A 23,156-nucleotide genomic window follows, 5' to 3' on the forward strand; every position below is an offset into this window, starting at 1 on the left:
TTTACAGCCTGTGAACTCCAAAATTTTGGATACTAATAATCCAACAAAATTTCTTTTTTAAAATCGTGGTTTGATTTATTTCAGATGTATCTGATGCAAATTTGGACATATTTCTACAATTCGCTCAAATTTGTGGCACCTGAGAATTCAGACGCATCTCTGTGAGTAATTTGACGGCAGGTAATGGTGGGTCTGGCGACTGTTGAAGCAGGTACAATATGCAACAGCCCCCTCAGAACTCCGTGAATGAGCTCAAAACCGTAGTTCACAACTCGATGCATGCACGGGAAAGGTGTGCTGACGATGTAATGACGGGAACGGTGTAATGACGATGTAATGACGGGAACGGTGTGATGACACGGAAGGGTAACAAGTGTCAGTGTCAGTGTCAGTGTGGGTTTCAGTGTCAGTTTCAGCAGTTCAACACTTGAACAACCTTGAAACATCCTTTGGGTCTCTTAAAACAGGCAAAAAACTCAAACTTTTTATTGATTTTTATCAAAAACTGCAATTTTGAATGATTATTTCACCTTATGTACTCTATTAATTGAACCTTTTTTTTAGTTCAGACAATGTTTTTCGTTTAAGAAAGATTAGGCTGAACGTCTTAATGTGCGGAAAAAAATCAGTCTGAATTTTAGGCTGTCCAGAAAAAATTCAGTGCATGACTCAACAAAATTTCATTCTGTGCAGAACAAACTCACTCTATTTTTCAGTCTGAGAAGAAAAAAATCAGAGCGAGTTTCTGAAATTTAAAATTATCAGGCTATAAAATGCCTTGTCAAGAATTCTTGAAATAGAAAAAATCAGAATGGAATTTTCATGATTCAGTACTGAATTATTATGACACTCAGATCCGGGTATGTAGCCTTATATTTATAGTGAAGTTAATTTTAGATGAGACATTACTATGAAAGTACTGCTGTTGTATGTGAGATGTGCCACAAGCCACCAGCAACCAAGGATTGAAGCCAGAGTCAAGCAGGTCATGAGGACAGTGGCCACAATTACAACAGGCTCGGGCACGAACAGAGTCACCTGCAATATATTTAAATGACAAATTTAAAAGTAGCTGAGTCTGAGATTAACTAGTTTTCACAGCGTAAAAATTGAAACAAACGAAGCTGGTCTGAGTCGTATCACTAGCTTTCTTTTTTCAGAGAACCACGGCGCATGATTTTTTGAAATCCAGACTAACGGCTTTTTCTATCCTCTTGCTTAGTAAAATTGGGAAAAAGTCTATCAATTATCTGCTTACTTAAGTTCTCTTAAAGCATAAAGCTAGCACTTGGGAGCTAAGAAGGAATACACATCAAACAGCTACTGATGATACAGAATAGCTAATCTCATTACAGTTCTATGAACTTTTCTGTCCAATTAAAAAGCAGGACAAATAAGCCAAAATCTGCGCCTTCTATTACTCAAAACATTTACTGAACATATAAAACACCCACCCAGTTTCATGATCATATGTCGCTGCTAATTGAGAAACATCCTAACGTAGCAATACACTCCATTTGTTTCATTCGTTTGATGGTTTAGGTCACCGCAGCACTTTTAATCGCCCGTTATCTTTTTAATAGCCGCACAGCGATAGCTGAGGCTATTATTGGCCTTCTCTTGGTTTTTTTACAATTCAAAGAATTTGAATTGTATTGGGGCGCTGTCTTTTTTTTTTTTAAGATCTGTTTACACATTTTCATGATTTTTGAAGTCAAATTGGAGTGGTGATTTTGGTCACGTCGAAACAGGAAGTGGAGCGAAAAAGCAAGTGGTTTTGCGGCGTGAAATTTTATCGCTCTAAATTTAAAGTAGAGTGAGAAAATGGTGTTTGAACAAAAATTCGATTTCTCGGTAGTGGTTTTTTGTTCACATGCGGCAATTCCACTCTGATTTTTACTGTTTTTTTCGATTTTTTGGATCGGATTTTTTTCTAAATGGTTTTCCCAATCCATTCACAGCTCATTCTAGGCCTAGTTTTTTGTTTGAATTGAATTTTCATTTCTCGCTAGTAGTTTTTTGTTCACATGCGGCATTTTGACATTGATTTTCTGTTTTTTTTCCTATTTTTTATCTTATTTTTTTAAAATGGTTTTTCTCAATTCACTCATAGTCCATTCTTGGTGTAGTTTTTCTGTTTAGTCAATGAAAATTCTTTGAATTGAACGTCAGGACTTGTCCTGCTATGTTTTTTTATTTCGTCGTCATGATTTTTGTTACGACCATATGACGTCACAGCCATTTTTTGTTCATTCGTTCATGCAATTTCAACTGAATTGCATGTGTGACGTCATTTTTCGCTCTTAGTGGAGCGAGTTTTTTTGTTCATGCGCGTGATTAAATTTTTGGTCACACTTGACTTACCTCACTCTCAAAAATGACTTCCTCACTTTGAAATTGACTTTTATTTAGTTTAATTCAAAGAGATAAGGTCAAATGGGTGTGTATCACTCTAAATGAAGGTTATTTGAGATCAGCTAATAGAGGCAGTAATAACTTATACAGATTTTTAATCAAAATATAACAGATCAGCCTTCAATGAAAAGACGAATTTTTTTGGTCTGTCTTTTTTACTGTTTTTTTAGACTGCCGATCTACGAATCTATTGCGGCTATTTTCTGGCAATCTGCCAGCTATGTTCGTTTTGTTGTTTTGTTAATTGATATTCAAACAAATTTTAGTTGTTTTTGTTAAGTGCATTGAAACGGCCACATAATCAGGTTGCTCATTTTATTCTCTTCTATTCAATTCCATCCATTGTCCAGCAAATCTTACTATATTACTAAATTTACTATATTTCGTTCAAATAGAGCACATTATCAACCAAATCTTTTACTGCAGATACACTGAGTTGTAGAGCAATTGTTTCTTCAAATTGCCAAATTGGTTTCAACGGTTCAATCCCCACCAAGAGCGACTCACCTTTTCTTCCTTCGTTTAATTTTTCATCTTTTTAAAATTAAATCACGTGTTTAAAACTGTTTGAGGAGACATTGCCGAACCAATCTGTCAACAGAGCTAGCCTAGAAGGTTACAAAAGTAGTCACAACAAGCAGTGCCAGTAAAAACCCCATCCAGTGTTCCATGTGTCTCCCGACACCAGGCATATTTATTGATTTGGAATTTGTAAGGAGCTGTGAACAACAAATAAACAAATTTTTTGACTCAAATTGCTGTTAATAATGTTTTTCTAAAATGATTGCCCTTTCCCAGGTTGACCAGACTTGGAAAACTTGCTAGGGCCTTACTGCTGCACCGTATAATCTTAGAGAAAAACCGTACTAAGTCTTGTCAAGTTTACTACGGCCGCACTAAGATTTGTAGGCTGCCGTGCTCAGGCCGCATCAAGACTAATAAGGTGACGTAGTAAGGCCGTATCAAGTAAGGCCGTAACAAGATTAGGTGCCCCTAGATAGAATGAACACTGTCGGAAAGCTCTCTTGTCGCGTTAAAAAATTGACTGTTGAGAGTTTTCCATCATAATTTTTAAGATTTTCCCTCCTTTTTAATTCCGGGCTTCGGACTGGCAGTAGCGGAGTTACTGAAATTAACTATAGGTGTACTGATATAGCACGGTAACAACCATACTCGTGCAGTTCTCCAATACAAACAAAACAAGACACCATATGGAAAAAGACAAAGCAACTTTAAATACATATAATACTCCTGAAAAACTGTCGGAAAATTTCTCAAGTCAAGTTAAAAAACCGACTTACTGACATTTTCCCTTATGTTCTGTGATGTTCAACCCTCCTATTTTTTCATCCCGGGATTATCCCAGGGGACAGGCAGTGGCGGAGTTACTGAAATGAACTATCGGAGTACTGATAGAGCACGGTAACAAATGTTAACCAAACATTAATTTACTATAAGTTTATTACGACAATTAGATATCGGAATTGGGTATTCATGCTTAGCTAGAGTGGGCCATTTTAAAAGGCCTTTCATTTAGTAGAAAATTTCACTATAAAATTATCCTATTCAAAGGCCATAAACCTGATTTTTAAAATTTCCACGGCACCTAAATTTTCCAATACCCCTGGTCTTTCAAACCACTCAGGTCTTTGTTTAATTTTTGGGACTGTTTTAAAGAGGACATAGTAAGAACTCAGAGGAAAATTTATTTTAATAGGTCAGTTTTAGTCGGACGTGAGGTTCTGAAAAAATGCGATTCATAACCACTGGCAGCAAATGACTCAATTGAATTGCGCAATTTTAAAGTGCTGATCCTTTTATGTTATGATTTATAGGTTTATCAAACAAAACAAAAAACACGCGCGCATAAAAGATCGTTCTACTTTCTTTGACCTCTTCAACTACTTCCTTTTTTGTCTTCTCTTTTTAGTTTGAAAATTACTGACTGAGTCAGTTTTTTCAAACTAAAAATTAACAATTCTGACAGAGAAAATTAACTTGAAAATTAACAGTTCTGACAGAGTCTCAAGTATTGGCAAAATCAGTCAAGGAACCTGCCAAAATTGTTCAAAACTATATATTATAAGTATATTAAAAACATAAAACTCTCTGGAAAATATTATTATGCGAACTTTTTTAAAGCGTTCACTATCGTGATCACCGTTTTTTATTCAGTGATCATAATGAATTTGTAGTTTTTAGGTAAGAATGATTACCATTTTATTAAGGGTGCAGCAAATAGATAAAAACCAAAAAAAATTGAAATGGTTTTTAAAAAATTCAGTTTTCTCACCAGATAGAATTAAAACCAATCCTTAAACACATCAGCTATTAGGATTAAATGTGTCCGTTAAAAAGACTAATGTTTTTTTTTAAAGTAACTTATTGGAAAGAGAAAAACACTCATCTTTTTTTAAACATCTTTTTTCCACGTGTACCCACACAGACGCTCTCCTGCAAAGATAGGCATAAAAGTGCACAGAAAAAAAATCAGAAAAAAATCACTGCAATCCATCTCATACCATCAAATACCCACAACAGACACAGACACGTACACAACAACTTATATATTTATACTTTTTTTCTGAAGTTAACGATAAGGCAATCGTGAAACTTCTCTTTCGTCACAGCGAAGTACAGATATATCCAATGACCAATTTCAAACTTGAAATTGAATTCTTTGACAGTGTCACAACTATTGGGCAAAATCAGCCAAGAAAACCGGCGAACGTTTTCAAAACTAATGCATATTAAAATAAAACATAAAGTTCTGTAAAAATTTTCAATAATTGAATTATTTTAAGGCATGAGAATTGTGATTACTATCTTTTGCATAGTGAGCATGATGAAATTTTTGTCTTTTTTCCAGTATAGTAACCATGTTCATAATTGATGCAACAAAAAGATGAAAACAAAAAAGTTGAAATACATTTTAAAAAATGCAGTCTTCTCATCCAAAAGAATTAAGATCAATCTGCTAACACATCAGATAAAAATATTATTTGTTTACTTTAAAAATTGCTAATGCATTTTTAAAAAGCATAGTGTAGGAAAAAATTGCCGAAATTTCATTTTTTTCCCCAATTTATGATTGCTTTATTAAGTTGTGACAGCCTGGATCAGTGGCTTAATATTAAGTGTTGACGTCGAATGTTAGCGCTTAATTGTTGTGAAACTATACGTTGAATCATAACTTTATTTGCTCGGAGAGATTAATTCTGGAATGTATTATTATTAAAAAGAGTATTGCCCTTAAATATTGTCTTTGAAACATTCAACTGCACAATATATAACCCGAGAGGATATTATTAAAATACAAGAAAAGTCATATGCTATTAGTCTTTCGTTTCTCTTCCACTGGTCTAGGGCTTGATCAAAATTAAGATTTGTTAATTTGACTTCAGGATGGTTATTTCTGCAAAAATATTTTTTAATGAAGCAATTTAGAACTGAATAGCAAAAATAGGAAAAAAGGGAGCCTAACACCAATTTTGTAACCCAATGGCCGCGTGACAGAAGTTAACATTTTTCGAAACAATTTCGATGACCAAAAAATGTCTTTCTGTTGATGGCACCTATTTGTTTCCCGCTGAAAAAATACAAAAGTTGTTTTCCATTGATGAAGGACTCTGTGTAAAACCAATTTGCCATTGAAACGAAATAAATATTTTTTCATTTGCTTTGTGAGAACGCTCTACGCCTTACTGCTTCAAATGTTCAAAAAAGTTTAGAACGACATTGATATCAAAATGAAAAATTTTGATAACATTATTTCTGCAGTCCAATATAGGGCAATCGTGGAGCTTCTTTTACCTAAACAAGGGTTCAGATATATTCAGCCACCATATTTTAACGTCAACATTGACATTACGCGTAAACTTTGCCATTGCACGACCTTCGTGCCGCCCACAAAGTTATGTACCCTTCTGTTACAGAACGCGTGCCATTGCATTATAAATACGTATGTAAAAAATAAATCACGTGCGCCCAGGGGGTGCAAATAGATAGCACCCATCAAGCTGGAGAGGACACAAGAAGAATATGTACAAATGAACAAAAAAGTCCTTTTTGTGTTCACTGAAGGTATTGCAGTCAATCTTACTTTCAAGTTTACTTTTTGATGTCGAAAAAAATTGGCAAAAGTTGCACTTTTCGCTCTTTAACGAAAAAACGGGGGCTACACTCCAGTTCAGTCTTTTCCACTCGGAGGCGTATTGTGCAATTGGTTCAATAATGTGCTTAAAATGATGTTATTATAGCCTATTTAGACCACTACTAAGTAGTTTTATAAACCCAATTGTGAGGCGTTGGTATTTTTTTTTCGTTAATTAACACCCGTTGAGTTTTCTTGCAAAGATCTGCAAATGAGAGCTTTTTAGATAACGTTAAGTTGAAGAATTCAGGCTCGAATTGTTGAATTCAAAAATCAAACCGTGAAAAAATTTTTTTGATAGTGAAGGCAAACTAGACAACAAGAATTTATTTATACAAAATTTCAATGGCAGACAATTGGAGGGGACAGAAAAAAACAGTTTGCTGCAGATGACTGGCAGATGACTTGTATGTAAATTGATTTCTCGCGTATGAATTTATATTAACTTAGTCATGAAAGAAAATAGCATAACGAGAACGGAACATTGAAATTTTGAGCCCTTGTATGTATTTTTTAAAAATCAATTTTGGCCTTTGTCACGCATCGAATTCAGCCGGTAGAATTTTTCGCTTATTCTTTTTCTCTTTCAAACTTGGAAACAAAATGATAGGGGAGCAGTAAGTTGAAGACACGTAGGTAGACAGCTTTAAAATATATATAAATGACTGAAAAATGACTGTTTTGAAAGAGTCACATCTAATTTTGCAAAAATAGTAGAGGAAATTGCTGTATTTTTTCAAAAATAACCTATATTCAAATGAAAAACAAATTTTTTGAATACATCAGACATTAAGATTGCGTACCTTAAAATTGCTAATGTTTTTTTTAAAAAAACTTGAGTTGTGACATTGTTGATCAGTGGCTTGGCGTAATATTAAGGGTGGATGTCAAACGTTGAGGTAACATTTTTGTTAATACTTTACTTTAACTAGCAATTTTTTCTGGCTCTAACAGTTTAATTTTGCAAAGCATTAGTAGTAAGAATGAGTATTGTCCCCAGCTTTTGTTTTGAGGTAACTATAAACTGAACAAAATATGGCCGAACAGGAAATTGCTAAAATACAGGAAAAGTTTCAAGACATATACAATCAGTACTCCGTTTCAATTCCACTTGCCAAGGACTTGCTCAAAATAATATCTTTTTGATGGCTCCTATTGATTTTCCGGGACGTAATAGAAGATTGCCAGAAGAAGAACATATATAAATGAGCAGAAAAAGTCCGTTTTGTGTCCACGGAAGATATTGCAGTCAATCTTACTTTCAAGTATACTTTTTGATGTCGAAAAAAATTGGCAAAAGTTGCACTTTTCGCTCTTTAACGAAAAAAATGGGGGCTACACTCCAGTTCAGTATTTTTTAACCGGAGGGGTATTGTGCAATTGGTTCAATATGGTGCTTAAAATGATGTTATTAAAGCTTATTTAGACCACTACTAAGTAATTTTAAAAACCCAATTGTGAGGCGTTTTCTATTCTTTGTTAACTAACACCCATTGAGTTTTCTTGCAAAGATCTACAAATGAGAGCTTTTTAGATAATGTTAAGTTGAAGAAGTCAGGCTTGAATTGTTGAATTCAAAAATCAAACCGTGAAAACAATTTTTTGATAGTGAATGCAAACAAGACAACAAGAATTTATTTATACAAAATTTCAATGGCAGACAATTGGAGGGGACAGAAAAAAAAACAGTTTGCTGCAGATGACTGGCAGATGATTTGTTTGTATATTGGGTTCTCGCGTTTGAAATTATATTAACATAGTCAAGAAAAAAATTGGCCTAACGAGAACGGAACATTGAAATTTGAGCCATTGCATGTGTTTTGTATTTTTTCAATCAACTTTGGCCTCAGTTATCCATCGAATTCAGCCGGTAGAATTTTTTGCTTACTATTTTTCTATTTCCAACTTGGAAACATAATGAAAGGGGAGTAGTAAGGTGAAGACACGTAGGTAGACAGCTTTAAAGTTTTCTGTTTTGGTTGGAGATGAAACGATGTGAACTGATTTTTTTTTATCTAAATGGTTTGGATTTTTGGCTTTGGCTTTTTCGTGCTGCTGGTATCCATCGTAGTTTTTTCATACATCAACCCGTTATATAAATGACTGAAAAATGACTGTTCTGAAAGAGTCACATCTAATTTTGCAAAAATATTAGAGGAAAATGCTGCATCTTTTTCATAAATAACCTATATTCAAATGAAAAACAAATTTTTTTGAACACATCAGACATTAAGATTGCGTACCCTAAAGATGCTAATGCTTTTTAAAAAAATAACTTGAGTTGTGACATTGTTGATCAGTGGCTTGGCGTAATATTAAGGGTGGACATCAAACGTTGGGGTAACATTTTTGGTAAGTGGCGTAAAAAATTAAAAACTTTATCAAACTTGATCAATTTTTGTGCCAATTTCAAAGCTTCTTTGCTCTGATACATGGCATCGCCATTAAAAAAATTATCTGGGGGTAGTCAACTTTAACAACTTATCAGCTCCGTAACCTCTTTGAAATCATGTAAAAAAGACTTTAAAGTGTGGGATATGGTGGCAACAGAACGGCTATAGTAGTTGATAATTAAACAATGTCTTTGTTCCTTGTCTTCAATAATGACATTTGCGCAAAATTATAGGTAGGGTGGTCGCTAGCTCATTATTTTTTCATCTACCAATACAGAACTAGATCGTTCTTTCAAATACTTCATGAGCATTGGCTGGTTTTTTCAGTACAGCGTAAGCTATATAAAATGTGTTCAAAATGTTCCTAATGTCCGGCTTTTATTGTATGATGTTTTGACTTTGATTTGTGTCGTTTCTGGTAATTTTTTGGTAGTGATATTGGAATTAAATTTGAATGCAAACCTTTGTTTCCGAGTTTTGGAAAAATATTATTTTAATATGCACACTTTTTGATCAGTCAACTTCCACTTTATATTCGCTAATTTAGATCTCCCTATCTGTTGATTTTAATTGCCCTCACTTTTAAATTAATTTAATTAATAAAACACGAAGTTCCCTAATCAGACGTTCACAAACCATGACAATGCAGCAAGCAGTAGCTTGTAGCACAGATATCCAGAGAGCCCTACATAGAATACAGTCCCTCAACATGACACCATACATCCAGTCTGTGAACTCCAGATCCAACTGAGAGAACTGGTCCTCAACCTTGTCAATCTGATCAAGCACTTTGCACTCTTCTCTGACGTCAAGCATCCTGCTCGATTTACGCTTCAGTCGAAACTCAATCTAAATTGCCGTCCGAAGGTAAAAAAGACATCCGAACGATTCAAAAGATTTTCATTTTTTTTTTCGTTTTCGTTCCTGAGCTTTTAGTTCTTTAGATTGACTAATTCAATTTTCTAGTGCTTTTTTCACAAGCGAGTGGTCAAGTTTTGGGCAAAAAATTATGCATATTGAAATATACCCGGCATATTGCCGGAAAACAGCCGCCGTTGATTCCAATAAGCATGATTGGGATTGAAAGAATAGATATTGAAAAAAAAAAGATTTTTGTACAAAAACATTTTTTAAGTCCGATTTATTTTGATGGCATTTCGTAGTTGAACATAATTCTGCTTCTTAGAGAGAGGATAAAGGGGATACCATCAGTACCAACAAGCATTAAAGATGGTAACTAAGACTTACAGGAACGACGTTCAAATAGCGGGCATCTAAAATTGGGCTTTATCCCGTTTCTTTTTCTGACTTCAGTTTTATATACTGCTTTTTCATTTTGAATTGATTTGCTGAGCAACTGATGTTCAAAATCAGTTTTAGCAGAATGAGAAAAGAGAGAAACAAGACTAGAGAAGTCAAAAAGATTTCACGCAAAATGTTGAAAAAGCGGCAAAATGAGGTAAAGCGAAACTTTTTGTTCGACGAAGTAAAAAAACATAGCAGGACAAGTCCTGACGCACAATTCAGAAAATTTTCGTTGACTAGCCAAACAGATAGACCTAGAATGGACTAAGAGTGAATTGGGAAAACCATTTCTAAAAAAACAGATCAAAAAAACAAAAAAACAGAAAAATCAATGTCAAAATGCCGCTCGCGAGAACAAAAACCACTAGCGAGAAATGAAAATTCAATTCAAACAAAAAACTAGGCCTAGAATGAGCTGTGAATGGATTGGGATAACCATTTAGAAAAAAAATTCGATCAAAAAATCGAAAAAACAGTAAAAATCAGAGTGAAATTGCCGCATGTGAAAAAACCACTACCGAGAAACCGAATTTTTGTTCAAACACCGTTTTCTGACTCTACTTTAATTTTAGAGCGAATAAATTTCACGCCTCAAAATCACTTGCTTTTTCGCTCCATTTCCTGTTTCCGCGTGACCAAAATTACTACTCCAATTTGACTTCAAAAATCATGAAAACGTGTGAACAGATCTTTATAAAAATGCAGCGCGCCAATACAATTCAAATTCTTTGAATTGTAAAAAAATTAGGAGCGCTATAATAGCCTGCTGAGAAGATGAGGGCGGCTATTAAAAATAGGTGAGCTAGGATTTTTTATTCATTTTTACGGTTGTCGGAATTGAAGTACTTGATCTTTCGTTCCATTGTAAACGGCTTGTAAGTACCAGCTTAGTTGTATTTCTAAAGAAACTAGGAAATTTTTCTCTAAAGATTGGATTAAAATTGTGAAACCGTGCTCATGCCTCAAAACAAATAAGTTTAAAAATGTTTTGATCACTGATTGGTTAATAGAGTAGCAAAATGTGCATTGTTTTTTTTTTTAACAAAACCCATTTTTCAAGCGATATTTGTTTTTGTCTTGAAAAATTACGTTTTTATTTGGATGAATAAGTATTTTAATTTTTACAAATACAGTAGCCAAAAACTTGAACCACAAATCTTTTAAAAGCCAAAACTTTTAAAAAACTCCTCTGACAGGTTAGAAACTCTAATTGCAGGATTTAAATTTACCACATCCACCACAAGAGGCGTTCTTGGAAAAGCATTGAAAACGCTTAATTTTGGTTTTGCCTATGCTCCTCAGTTTTAGGAGCCAGACGTAAAGTCTCGGAGGTTCTAAGTCTTGGAGTCTTGGAGCCACAAAACATGAGCTTACGAGGGGGGCGTTGAGCGTTGAATAATGCATAGTCGGCCAGCCCTGAAAAAGACAGGAATTTCTAATGAATGCTCAAAAGGCTAAACCTGTACGAACGAAAATTTGATCATGAGAGCATGATATTATTCACGATAAAAAAACGAATGCTTTTTTGGTTGATCCTGTAGATTGACTAGGTTTCGTGGCAATCTGTTTGTATTCAAGCTACCGTATAAAATAAAGACAGCCATCCCGGGTCGAGGTTTTTGGGTAAAATTTTGTGCAAAATGCGGTGAATGCGGTGACAAAAATCACCGCATTTCATACAAAAATTCACCGCGATTTTCATCGCATTTCTTACAAAAATTCACTGCATCGACTTTTGTGGCAAAATAATGTAAGAAATGTTGTGAATGCGGTGAAAAAAATCGCCGTATTTCACCACATTTCCTGCAAAAATTCAACTCTAAATTCACCGCATCTCTTACAAAAAATCATCGCATTGGCTTTCCAACGTTTACTGAATCTGAATAAAATTCTCAAGAAATAAAATAGAAGTACGTGACAGTGGAATAAGAAAGTGAAAGCATGCAGGAGGTAAGAGGTTCGAGCCCGTGTAAGGAATTTTCTTTTTTTTGTAGGAATACTGAGAGCGCGTTGAAAATAAATATTTCCCTGAGATTCACCGCAAAAAGATGTAAGAAATACGCGGTCAAAATTTTTCTTGCGGAAATTCACCGCCAAACCTTGACCCGGAATGTAAATTTACTGTTAGTGGTGATCTTAACGAAATAAGTAAAAATACTGGAATTTATTTGGACTGAATCTAGAATTTCACGCAACTTCATCTCCAAAAATCTCCGGCACAGTGATTTAAAGAACAGAAGATGGAATCCCGTCGACAGAAGGTACTTTGCTATTCTACCATATTGCAAGATGGCCCAAAACTTTTCAAAACTTTTCAAAAGTCTTTTTTATTAATTGATCTCATATAAAGAACATATAGTCATGAAGGAAAAACACTGTCAATACAAAAAATGCAAGCAAAAAATCAGTAAAGGGAAACAATTAAAGCTAGTTTATTTATTTTTTAACGCTGAGAGAAATTGAAAACAACCATTGACTCCGTGGCAGTCAATGGAATTGTAATAGAAAAATAAAGGTAGAAGCAAACAAGGCGGCTAGGTAATGTGCGTTCGCACATAATGCTCCGACCCAGCTCATTCACATTTTTAGCATAATTGTCTCCAAAATTCAAGTTTTTTTTTTAAAAAAAATTGGTGATTGAAAAACAAGATAGCCATCAAAACAAGAAACTCTGTGGAGTAAAAAATGCCGCATTAGATTGACGAGATCAGCCATTAATAAGAAAACAAGTCAAGACGTAAAACAAAATCAAACAACATTAATACAAAAACTTTAAATACATCCAAAATTTATGAACATTTTTTGAAAAGAAACTTTATTAGCAAGGTCAAGACAGCGTCAGATAAAAGTGAAGCTAAACAAAACAACCTGTAGTTCACTAGAAAAGATATGGGACCACTCCGTAATAAGGCTCGGTAACAATTAGACAAGAACAAAAAACAGCAAATTAAAAAAATTTGCTTGAATTTTTAAAAACGAATAGTTGCGAAAAAATGACGACCATCAGATAACTATTTGAAGCATCCAAGCATCCAACAAGTTTATGATCACATATGTCTCTACAGGAGTGCATTCAGATCTGTCTTCATTCAATTTTTTTGTGGTTGAAAAAAGAATAATATATGAAAGCAACAAACAAGAATTCACATAAAACTTGCGAGAAAATGACGTAGCAGCCGTAAAAGCAAGTTTTTACCCTCAAAATATTTTCAGTTGAAACTTCCTTGAACGCCAACACTGTGGTATGCGAGCTCTTTTTAATGAGAATTCATAATAAAGAGACAAAAAAGAAAAAAAAAGTGCAAAAATAAGTAATACTTTTGTAGTTTTCGAAACATTTAATTTCAAATTCTTTGAGCCACTAGCTACAAAATGAAATATTTGAAAAAGTTCATTTAATCGTCCTAAAGAAGCGCTTGCGACCTGTAATTTTTCAGAATATGTGTTACGTGTACAAATATTGCGTCAACTTTAGATTTTCTACAAAACAGATTTTCTACAGTTGCTCCTTACCTTGACGAAAACACTAATACTGTCAGATGTGATTTGCAATAAATGAGAATAGGTAGCGAAACGACAAGAGAAAAAGTTTAAAATTAATTTCCTTTCTTTGAAAACCATTGTTTTCAAAGACTTGAATGCCATCAGCTATCTACCCAAATCAGAATATAAGCTCATTTACTCTTCCATAAAAAATTGATGGAAACTGTCATGCCTAAAAATTTAAAAAAAAGGGAAATCTAGTAGTGTCAAATTTTTTTTAAATAGACCGACTGATTACAATCCGAACTACTTCTGGATTTTAACAGTCGAAATTTGGGCCAAAAACAGCCTTGCTATTGCTGTTTGTCCTCTTCGAATACTAAATTGTTTCGAATGTCATAGATCTGAATAATTCGTTAGATAAAAGATAAAAAAAAATGCTTTGTTTTTGGTAATCATAGAGTAAAATTTGCAAAAACAGCGAAAATTTAATTTCAAAATACTCTCAGTCGAAGTGGAAATAAAACTAGCTCCCTCTGTAAATTAAAAAGATTGCGTTTGTTGTTTTAGGGTGTGTACTTTGGGCATATTTAATCGAAGTGGACTAAAAAAGCTCATTTTGGGCAATTTATAATGAAAAAGGCTAAATTTTGAAACATTTAGTCAAAACTTGAGCCAAAAATTTAAATCAAAATAGTCAAAAATAAAATCAACAGTGTTAATGTTAACAATTTTTACAACATTAACCAAATTTTAGGCAAAAATTCCGGAAAATATGAATAAAAATAACGCAAATTGGTCTAATAATCACAAAAATTGAAACCACGATAACTCGCTCCAGAAAACGAAACTTAAAAACAAATCTTTTTAATACCATATTCTACGTTGGATGGTCCTTTTTTTGATACTACTCACAACTCTCTACGATGAATATATCGATAGGTCAAAATTGTCTGAACAAAAAAAATCAAAACGAATGTTAGTTCCTCCCCTTCCTTAGGAGGGGTCGGAAAAAAATGTTGCAGTTTTAGTTGTATGAAACCGATGTGTGGAGCTAAGAATTTAATTTGAAGACAAATGTATTTAACCCTAATACCACTTAAAGCTTTTGCTCTAATGATCTTCGGTAACCTATTGCTTTACGACGTGTTACTGGGTTTTATCAGGTTAAACTTGAGCAGTGCAAAAATTTTCTCTTGTGGCTTGATTAAAACCTGCAATCAAAATTGATTTCTAAAGTCACCAAAATGTGTGAACAGACAGAAGCGTATGTAATTCGCAGACAGAGGCGAGAAGAAAAACGCCTCACTGCTGCTATTAAATTTAGATTGCTTTCGTATGGGATGGTCTGGACATAGCGCAAATTGTAGGCAACAAAAGTTCAAGATAAAATTAAGAAAGAGGTCTAAAATATCCCAAGGGGTTGGAAATTGGTAACAACATTTTTTAGGACAAGTAAAATTTAGTTTACATTCTATGTGTAAACAAAATCAAAACAATAGATTTTCTACAGTTGCTCCTTCCCTTGACGAAAACACTAATACTGTCATATGTGATTTGCAATAAATGAGACTAGGTAGCGAAACGACAAGAGAAAAGGTTTAAAATTAATTTCCTTTCTTTGAAAACAATTGTTTTCAAAGACTTGAATGCCATCAGCTATCTTCCCAAATCAGAATATAAGCTCATTTACTCTTCCATAAACAATTGATGGAAACTGTCATGCCTAAAAATTTAAAAAAAAAACAAAAAAAGGGAAATATAGTAGTGTCAAATTTTTATTAAATAGACCGACTGATTACAATCCGAACTACTTCTGGATTTTAACAGTCGAAATTTGGGCCAAAAACAGCCTTGCTATTGCTGTTTGTCCTCTACGAATACTAAATTGTTTCGAATGTCATAGATCTGAATAATTCGTTAGATAAAAGATCAAAAAAAATGCTTTGTTTTTGGTAATCATAGAGTAAAATTTGCAAAAACTGCGAAAATTTAATTTCAAAATACTCTCAGTCGAAGTGGAAATAAGACTAGCTCCCTCTGTAAATTAAAAAGATTGCGTTTGTTGTTTTAGGGTGTGTACTTTGGGCATATTTAATCGAAGTGGACTAAAAAAGCTCATTTTGGGCAATTTATAATGAAAAAGGCTAAATTTTGAAACATTTAGTCAAAACTTGAGCCAAAAATTTAAATCAAAATAGTCAAAAATAAAATCAACAGTGTTAATGTTAACAATTTTTACAACATTAACCAAATTTTAGGCAAAAATTCCGGAAAATATGAATAAAAATAACGCAAATTGGTCTAATAATCACAAAAATTGAAACCACGATAACTCGCTCCAGAAAACGAAACTTAAAAACAAATCTTTTTAATACCATATTCTACGTTGGATGGTGCTTTTTTTTGATACTACTCACAACTCTCTACGATGAATATATCGATAGGTCAAAATTGTCTGAACAAAAAAAATCAAAACGAATGTTAGTTCCTCCCCTTCCTTAGGAGGGGTCGGAAAAAAAGTTGCAGTTTTAGTTGTATGAAACCGATGTGTGGAGCTAAGAATTTAATTTGAAGACAAATGCATTTAACCCTAATACCACTTAAAGCTTTTGCTCTAATGATCTTCGGTAACCTATTGCTTTACGACGTGTTACTGGGTTTTATCAGGTTAAACTTGAGCAGTGCGAAAATTTTCTCTTGTGGCTTGATTAAAACCTGCAATCAAAATTGATTTCTAAAGTCACCAAAATGTGTGAACAGACAGAAGCGTATGTAATTCGCAGACAGAGGCGAGAAGAAAAACGCCTCACTGCTGCTATTAAATTTAGATTGCTTTCGTATGGGATGGTCTGGACATAGCGCAAATTGTAGGCAACAAAAGTTCAAGATAAAATTAAGAAAGAGGTCTAAAATATCCCAAGGGGTTGGAAATTGGTAACAACATTTTTTAGGACAAGTAAAATTTAGTTTACATTCTATGTTTGAACAAAATCAAAACAATAGATTTTCTACAGTTGCTCCTTCCCTTGACGAAAACACTAATACTGTCATATGTGATTTGCAATAAATGAGACTAGGTAGAGAAACGACAAGAGAAAAAGTTTAAAATTAATTTCCTTTCTTTGAAAACAATTGTTTTCAAAGACTTGAATGCCATCAGCTATCTTCCCAAATCAGAATATAAGCTCATTTACTCTTCCATAAAAAATTGATGGAAACTGTCATGCCTAAAAATTTAAAAAAAAAACAAAAAAAGGAAATCTAGTAGTGTCAAATTTTTATTAAATAGACCGACTGATTACAATCCGAAATACTTCTGGAATTTAACAGTCCAAATTTGGGCCAAAACCAGCCTTGCTATTGCTGTTTGTCCTCTACGAATACTAAATTGTTTCGAATGTCATAGATCTGAATAATTCGTTAGATAAAAGATCAAAAAAAAAATGCTTTGTTTTTGGTAATCATAGAGTAAAATTTGCAAAAACAGCGAAAATTTAATTTCAAAATACTCTCAGTCGAAGTGGAAATAAGACTAGCTCCCTCTGTAAATTAAAAAGATTGCGTTTGTTGTTTTAGGGTGTGTACTTTGGGCATATTTAATCGAAGTGGACTAAAAAAGCTCATTTTGGGCAATTTATAATGAAAAAGGCTAAATTTTGAAACATTTAGTCAAAACTTGAGCCAAAAATTTAAATCAAAATAGTCAAAAATAAAATCAACAGTGTTAATGTTAACAATTTTTACAACATTAACCAAATTTTAGGCAAAAATTCCGGAAAATATGAATAAAAATAACGCAAATTGGTCTAATAATCACAAAAATTGAAACCACGATAACTCGCTCCAGAAAACGAAACTTAAAAACAAATCTTTTTAATACCATATTCTACGTTGGATGGTCCTTTTTTTGATACTAATCACAACTCTCTACGATGAATATATCGATAGGTCAAAATTGTCTGAACAAAAAAAATCAAAACGAATGTTAGTTCCTCCCCTTCCTTAGGAGGGGTCGGAAAAAAATGTTGCAGTTTTAGTTGTATGAAACCGATGTGTGGAGCTAAGAATTTAATTTGAAGACAAATGCATTTAACCCTAATACCACTTAAAGCTTTTGCTCTAATGATCTTCGGTAACCTATTGCTTTACGACGTGTTACTGGGTTTTATCAGGTTAAACTTGAGCAGTGCGAAAATTTTCTCTTGTGGCTTGATTAAAACCTGCAATCAAAATTGATTTCTAAAGTCACCAAAATGTGTGAACAGACAGAAGCGTATGTAATTCGCAGACAGAGGCGAGAAGAAAAACGCCTCACTGCTGCTATTAAATTTAGATTGCTTTCGTATGGGATGGTCTGGACATAGCGCAAATTGTAGGCAACAAAAGTTCAAGATAAAATTAAGAAAGAGGTCTAAAATATCCCAAGGGGTTGGAAATTGGTAACAACATTTTTTAGGACACTGCGCGTGCAAGAATGTGGACATTCGGGTTTTCGTCTGACACCTTTGTCTGGGCAGTGTATAGTGTGGGTTTTGAACCGGGTCGAGGTTTGGCGGTGAATTTTTGTAAGAAATGCGTAGAAATTCGGTGAGAAAAAAATTTGACCGCGTTTTTCTTACATCTTTTTGGAAATGCAGCGAATTTCTGTAAAAATGCGGTGAAATGCGGTGAATTTTTTTTCAATGCCACAATCACCGCATTTCTTGCAAAAATTTTACCCAAAAATGTCGACCTCGGGACGACTCCACATCGATCGTTTTTGGCCATCATTTCATGAAATATATACGAGTTTTGCTGCTGTATTGTTGGAAAAGTTGTTAGTTGATACAGCGCATTAGGATTTAATTATTACTCTTATTATTTTTATCTTGACATATTAAAGATCAAAAAGTGCGGTATTTAAAGAAGTCAGTTCAATTGCAAGTGTAAACACAGTTGAGCTTATATTTTTGTTGCAATGGAAATGTTTCTGGTTACCTAAAACCAACTGCAGTTTTTAAATCGGAATTTTGTAGCAAAAAAAGGCAAAATGAACGTTGTGAAGCTAATTTTGTAGTGTTTTGATTGTCAGTCGTAGAACTTCGTTGCTTTTCATCGTCGGCAGCGCAGATTTTCATAGCAGATGACAATTTTAAGCAAAACGCTGAAAATTAGTTAAGATCTTGATAGTGAGCCATATTTTGTGCCTGAATTTTTTGTTCTTCTTTCGCACTACAGGGTGCGTCCAGAGATAAGTATAAAGCTGGAGGTTTTCATTGGCCATCATTACATTTCATGCATAATTTCTAAAAAAGTCACCTTCATCTTAGGTAGGTTAGCGTACCAGGTCGGGCGATGATTTGTGAAACATACAGAACTACATCGCGAAAGTCTTCCGGTTTTACCAAATTATCCCTTTACTTTCGACAACAAAATCTGTTTCATTTTCAAGTTATCCGACCTCTTTTATGCGCCATTCTTTTCTATTTTGAAGAATGCCCATTGCGTATTTTGTGCTTCCAGATCGGCACTGATATGTCAAATTGAACTCTCCACCCTTCACACGCATCGGATCTCTCACGTAGTCCAGAAAACAAACAGGAAATCTAGACATCCAACATTCAAACCGATAATTTTCTTTGAGTTTCAGTTATTTTCAGTATTAGTTTTTTTTGATAGATTTTGTTCTTCTTTAAAATATAACCGGAATTTTAGAGAAATTTAAAAATATAACCGGCAGATTGCAGGAAAATAGCTGTGGCACTGTATAGATGAACTCTATTGATCTTCAATAGGCAAAACTTTTTAAAATTCAAAGTTTATTAAGAGAGTACAAAAAACCCTTTTCTAGAGTGAAGTCTGTCGAAAACTTATCACGCAACTGACCTAAAAGGTGACACAAAAGTGAGTAACAAACAACCAACAAGTGCCCAAAAAAGTCACTGCATAGATATAGCAATAACAGAAAATGAAGTCAAATGGTCGAAAAAATCAACCGCGGAGACAACGAAATAAAAAAAAACTTAGCCGGAAGAATTCGGGAAGTGACTAGAAGCGTCAGACCTACTAAAAAACTGTAATTGCACCCAAGAGCAACCTTTTGTCCCTAAAAACTATTTATTAACAGAATTAGTTTAAGGATTTTGGTGAAAATTCTGCAATCGAAACAAGCAAAGAACAACAATTACGATATAGATCTGTTACTGTTAACAGTCAAAAATGTATCATGGTGATTCAAACAAGATCTCAGAGTTGCATTAATTCAGATGAAATCAACTGCAAGTAAAAATATCAAAGAAAAAAATGAATTATTTTAAATTTTTGATCCCATTAAATTCGAGAAGAAGAAATTCAAGGAAACAGAGGCGCAAAAGCTGACTTGTTGAAATTACGTACCTAATGTAAATATTTGTAACAAAATTGGTGGCTAAAAAACTGACCTAAAAAGTGACACAAAAGTGAGTAACAGACAACCAACAAGTGCCCAAAAAAATTACTGCATAGATATAGCAATCACAGAAAATGAAGTCAAATGGTCGAAAAAATCAACCGCGGAGACAACGAAAAAAAAAAAACTTAGCCGGAAGAATTCCGGAAGTGACTAGAAGCGTCAGACCTACCAAAAAACTGTAACTGCACCCAAGAGAAACCTTTTGTCCCTAAAAACTTCTTATTACCAGAATTAGTTTAACGATTTTGGTGAAAATTCTGCAATCGAAACAAGCAAAGAACAACAATTACGATATAAATCTTTTATTGTTACCAGTCAAAAATGTATCATGGTGATTCAAGCAAGATCTCAGAGTTGCATTAATTCAGATGAAATCAACTGCAATTAAAAATCTCAAGGAAAAAAATGAATTATTTTAAATTTTTGATCCCATTAAATTCGAGAAGAAGAAATTCAAGGAAACAGAGGCGCAAATTCTAAAATGTTGAAATTACGTACCCAATGTAAATATTGGTAACAAAATTGGTCGCTAAGCAACTGACCTAAAAGGTGACACAAAAATGAGTAACAAACAACCAACAATTGCCCAAAAAAGTCACTGCATAGATATAGAAATCACACAGAATGATGTCAAATGGTCAAAAAAATCAAACGCCGAGACAACGAAATAAAAAAAAACTTAGCCGGAAGAATTCGAGAAGTGACTAGAAGCGTCAGACCTACTAAAAAACTGTAATTGCACCCAAGAGCAACCTTTTGTCCCTAAAAACTATTTATTAACAGAATTAGTTTAAGGATTTTGGTGAAAATTCTGCAATCGAAACAAGCAAAGAACAACAATTACGATATAGATCTGTTACTGTTAACAGTCAAAAATGTATCATGGTGATTCAAACAAGATCTCAGAGTTGCATTAATTCAGATGAAATCAACTGCAAGTAAAAATATCAAAGAAAAAAATGAATTATTTTAAATTTTTGATCCCATTAAATTCGAGAAGAAGTAATTCAAGGAAACAGAGGCGCAAAAGCTGACTTGTTGAAATTACGTACCTAATGTAAATATTTGTAACAAAATTGGTGGCTAAAAAACTGACCTAAAAAGTGACACAAAAGTGAGTAACAGACAAACAACAAGTGCCCAAAAAAGTTACTGCATAGATATAGCAATCACAGAAAATGAAGTCAAATGGTCGAAAAAATCAACCGCGGAGACAACGAAAAAAAAACTTAGCCGGAAGAATTCCGGAAGTGACTAGAAGCGTCAGACCTACCAAAAAACTGTAACTGCACCCAAGAGAAACCTTTTGTCCCTAAAAACTTCTTATTACCAGAATTAGTTTAACGATTTTGGTGAAAATTCTGCAATCGAAACAAGCAAAGAACAACAATTACGATATAAATCTTTTATTGTTACCAGTCAAAAATGTATCATGGTGATTCAAGCAAGATCTGAGAGTTGCATTAATTCAGATGAAATCAACTGCAATTAAAAATCTCAAGGAAAAAAATGAATTATTTTAAATTTTTGATCCCATTAAATTCGAGAAGAAGAAATTCAAGGAAACAGATGCGCAAATTCTAAAATGTTGAAATTACGTACCCAATGTAAATATTTGTAACAAAAATGGTGGCTAAGCAACTGACCTGAAAGGTGACACAAAAGTGAGTAACAAACAACCAACAAGTGCCCAAAAAAGTCACTGAATAGATATAGAAATCACAGAAAATGAAGTCAAATGGTCAAAAAACTCAACCACCGAGACAATGAAATAAAAAAAAACTTAGCCGGAAGAATTCCGGAAGTGACTAGAAGCGTCAGACCTACAAAAAACTGTAATTGCACCCAAGAGCAACCTTTTGTTCCTAGAAACTATTTATTACCAGAATTAGTTTAAGGATTTTGGTGAAAATTCTGCAATCGAAACAAGCAAAGAACAACAATTACGGTATAGATCTGTTATTGTTACCAGTCACAAATGTATCATGGTGATTCAAACAAGATCTCAGAGTTGCATTAATTCAGATGAAGTCAACTGCTAGTAAAAATCTCAGGGAAAAAAATGAATTATTTTAAATTTTTGATCCCATTAAATTCGAGAAGAAGAAATTCAAGGAAACAGAGGCGCAAATGCTGAAATGTTGAAATTACGTACCTAATGTAAATATTGGTAACAAAATTGGTCGCTAAGCAACTGACCTAAAAGGTGGCACAAAAATGAGTAACAAACAACCAACAATTGCCCAAAAAAGTCACTGCATAGATATAGAAATCACACAGAATGATGTCAAATGGTCAAAAAAAATCAACCGCCGAGACAACGAAATAAAAAAAATCTTAGCCGGAAGAATTCCGGAAGTGACTAGAAGCGTCAGACCTACCAAAAAACTGTAATTGCACCCAAGAGCAACCTTTTGTCCCTAAAAACTATTTATTAACAGAATTAGTTTAAGGATTTTGGTGAAAATTCTGCAATCGAAACAAGCAAAGAACAACAATTACGATATAGATCTGTTACTGTTACCAGTCAAAAATGTATCATGGTGATTCAAACAAGATCTCAGAGTTGCATTAATTCAGATGAAATCAACTGCAATTAAAAATCTCAAGGAAAAAAGTGAATTATTTTAAATTTTTGATCCCAATAAATTCGAGAAGAAGAAATTCAAGGAAACAGAGGCGCAAGTGCTAAAATGTTGAAATTACGTACCCAATGTAAATATTTGTAACAAAATTGGTGGCTAAGCTCATAATTTTTGAATTTAATGTCAAATGGAAACAATTTTAGGTAGAAAAACAAATACATTGGCTTATTTAGCATTATCTTCATTTAGAAAATTTTCCATCCTCTTGTCAAATTTGAAAAAGTTATAACTGAATTCAAATACTTCATCTATTAAAATTGTGTCAAAAGATCGACAAAATAAAGATAAAAAGGCATCTTGTTGCTATTTTAAACGCCTAACGCCAATAT

At 33.7% G+C, this 23,156-nt stretch overlaps 1 protein-coding gene across 1 annotated transcript in view; it reads right to left on the reverse strand.

Moving 5' to 3' along the window:
* The window catches only part of LOC142336613 (uncharacterized), a 130,188-nt gene that overhangs the window by 43,180 nt on the left and 63,852 nt on the right, over window positions 1–23,156 (reverse strand). Inside the window, exons 11-13 of the mRNA XM_075385524.1 lie at window positions 19,193–19,337; window positions 9,598–9,810; window positions 910–1,038 (exon numbers count right to left, since the gene is read on the reverse strand). Of these exons, the coding sequence (XP_075241639.1) occupies window positions 910–1,038; window positions 9,598–9,810; window positions 19,193–19,337 (487 nt within the window). The remainder of the gene's footprint in view (window positions 1–909; window positions 1,039–9,597; window positions 9,811–19,192; window positions 19,338–23,156) is intronic.

The sequence above is a fragment of the Convolutriloba macropyga genome, chromosome 3, assembly GCF_964194025.1.
Source record: "Convolutriloba macropyga chromosome 3, txConMacr16.3, whole genome shotgun sequence".
Lineage (NCBI taxonomy): Eukaryota > Metazoa > Xenacoelomorpha > Acoela > Convolutidae > Convolutriloba > Convolutriloba macropyga.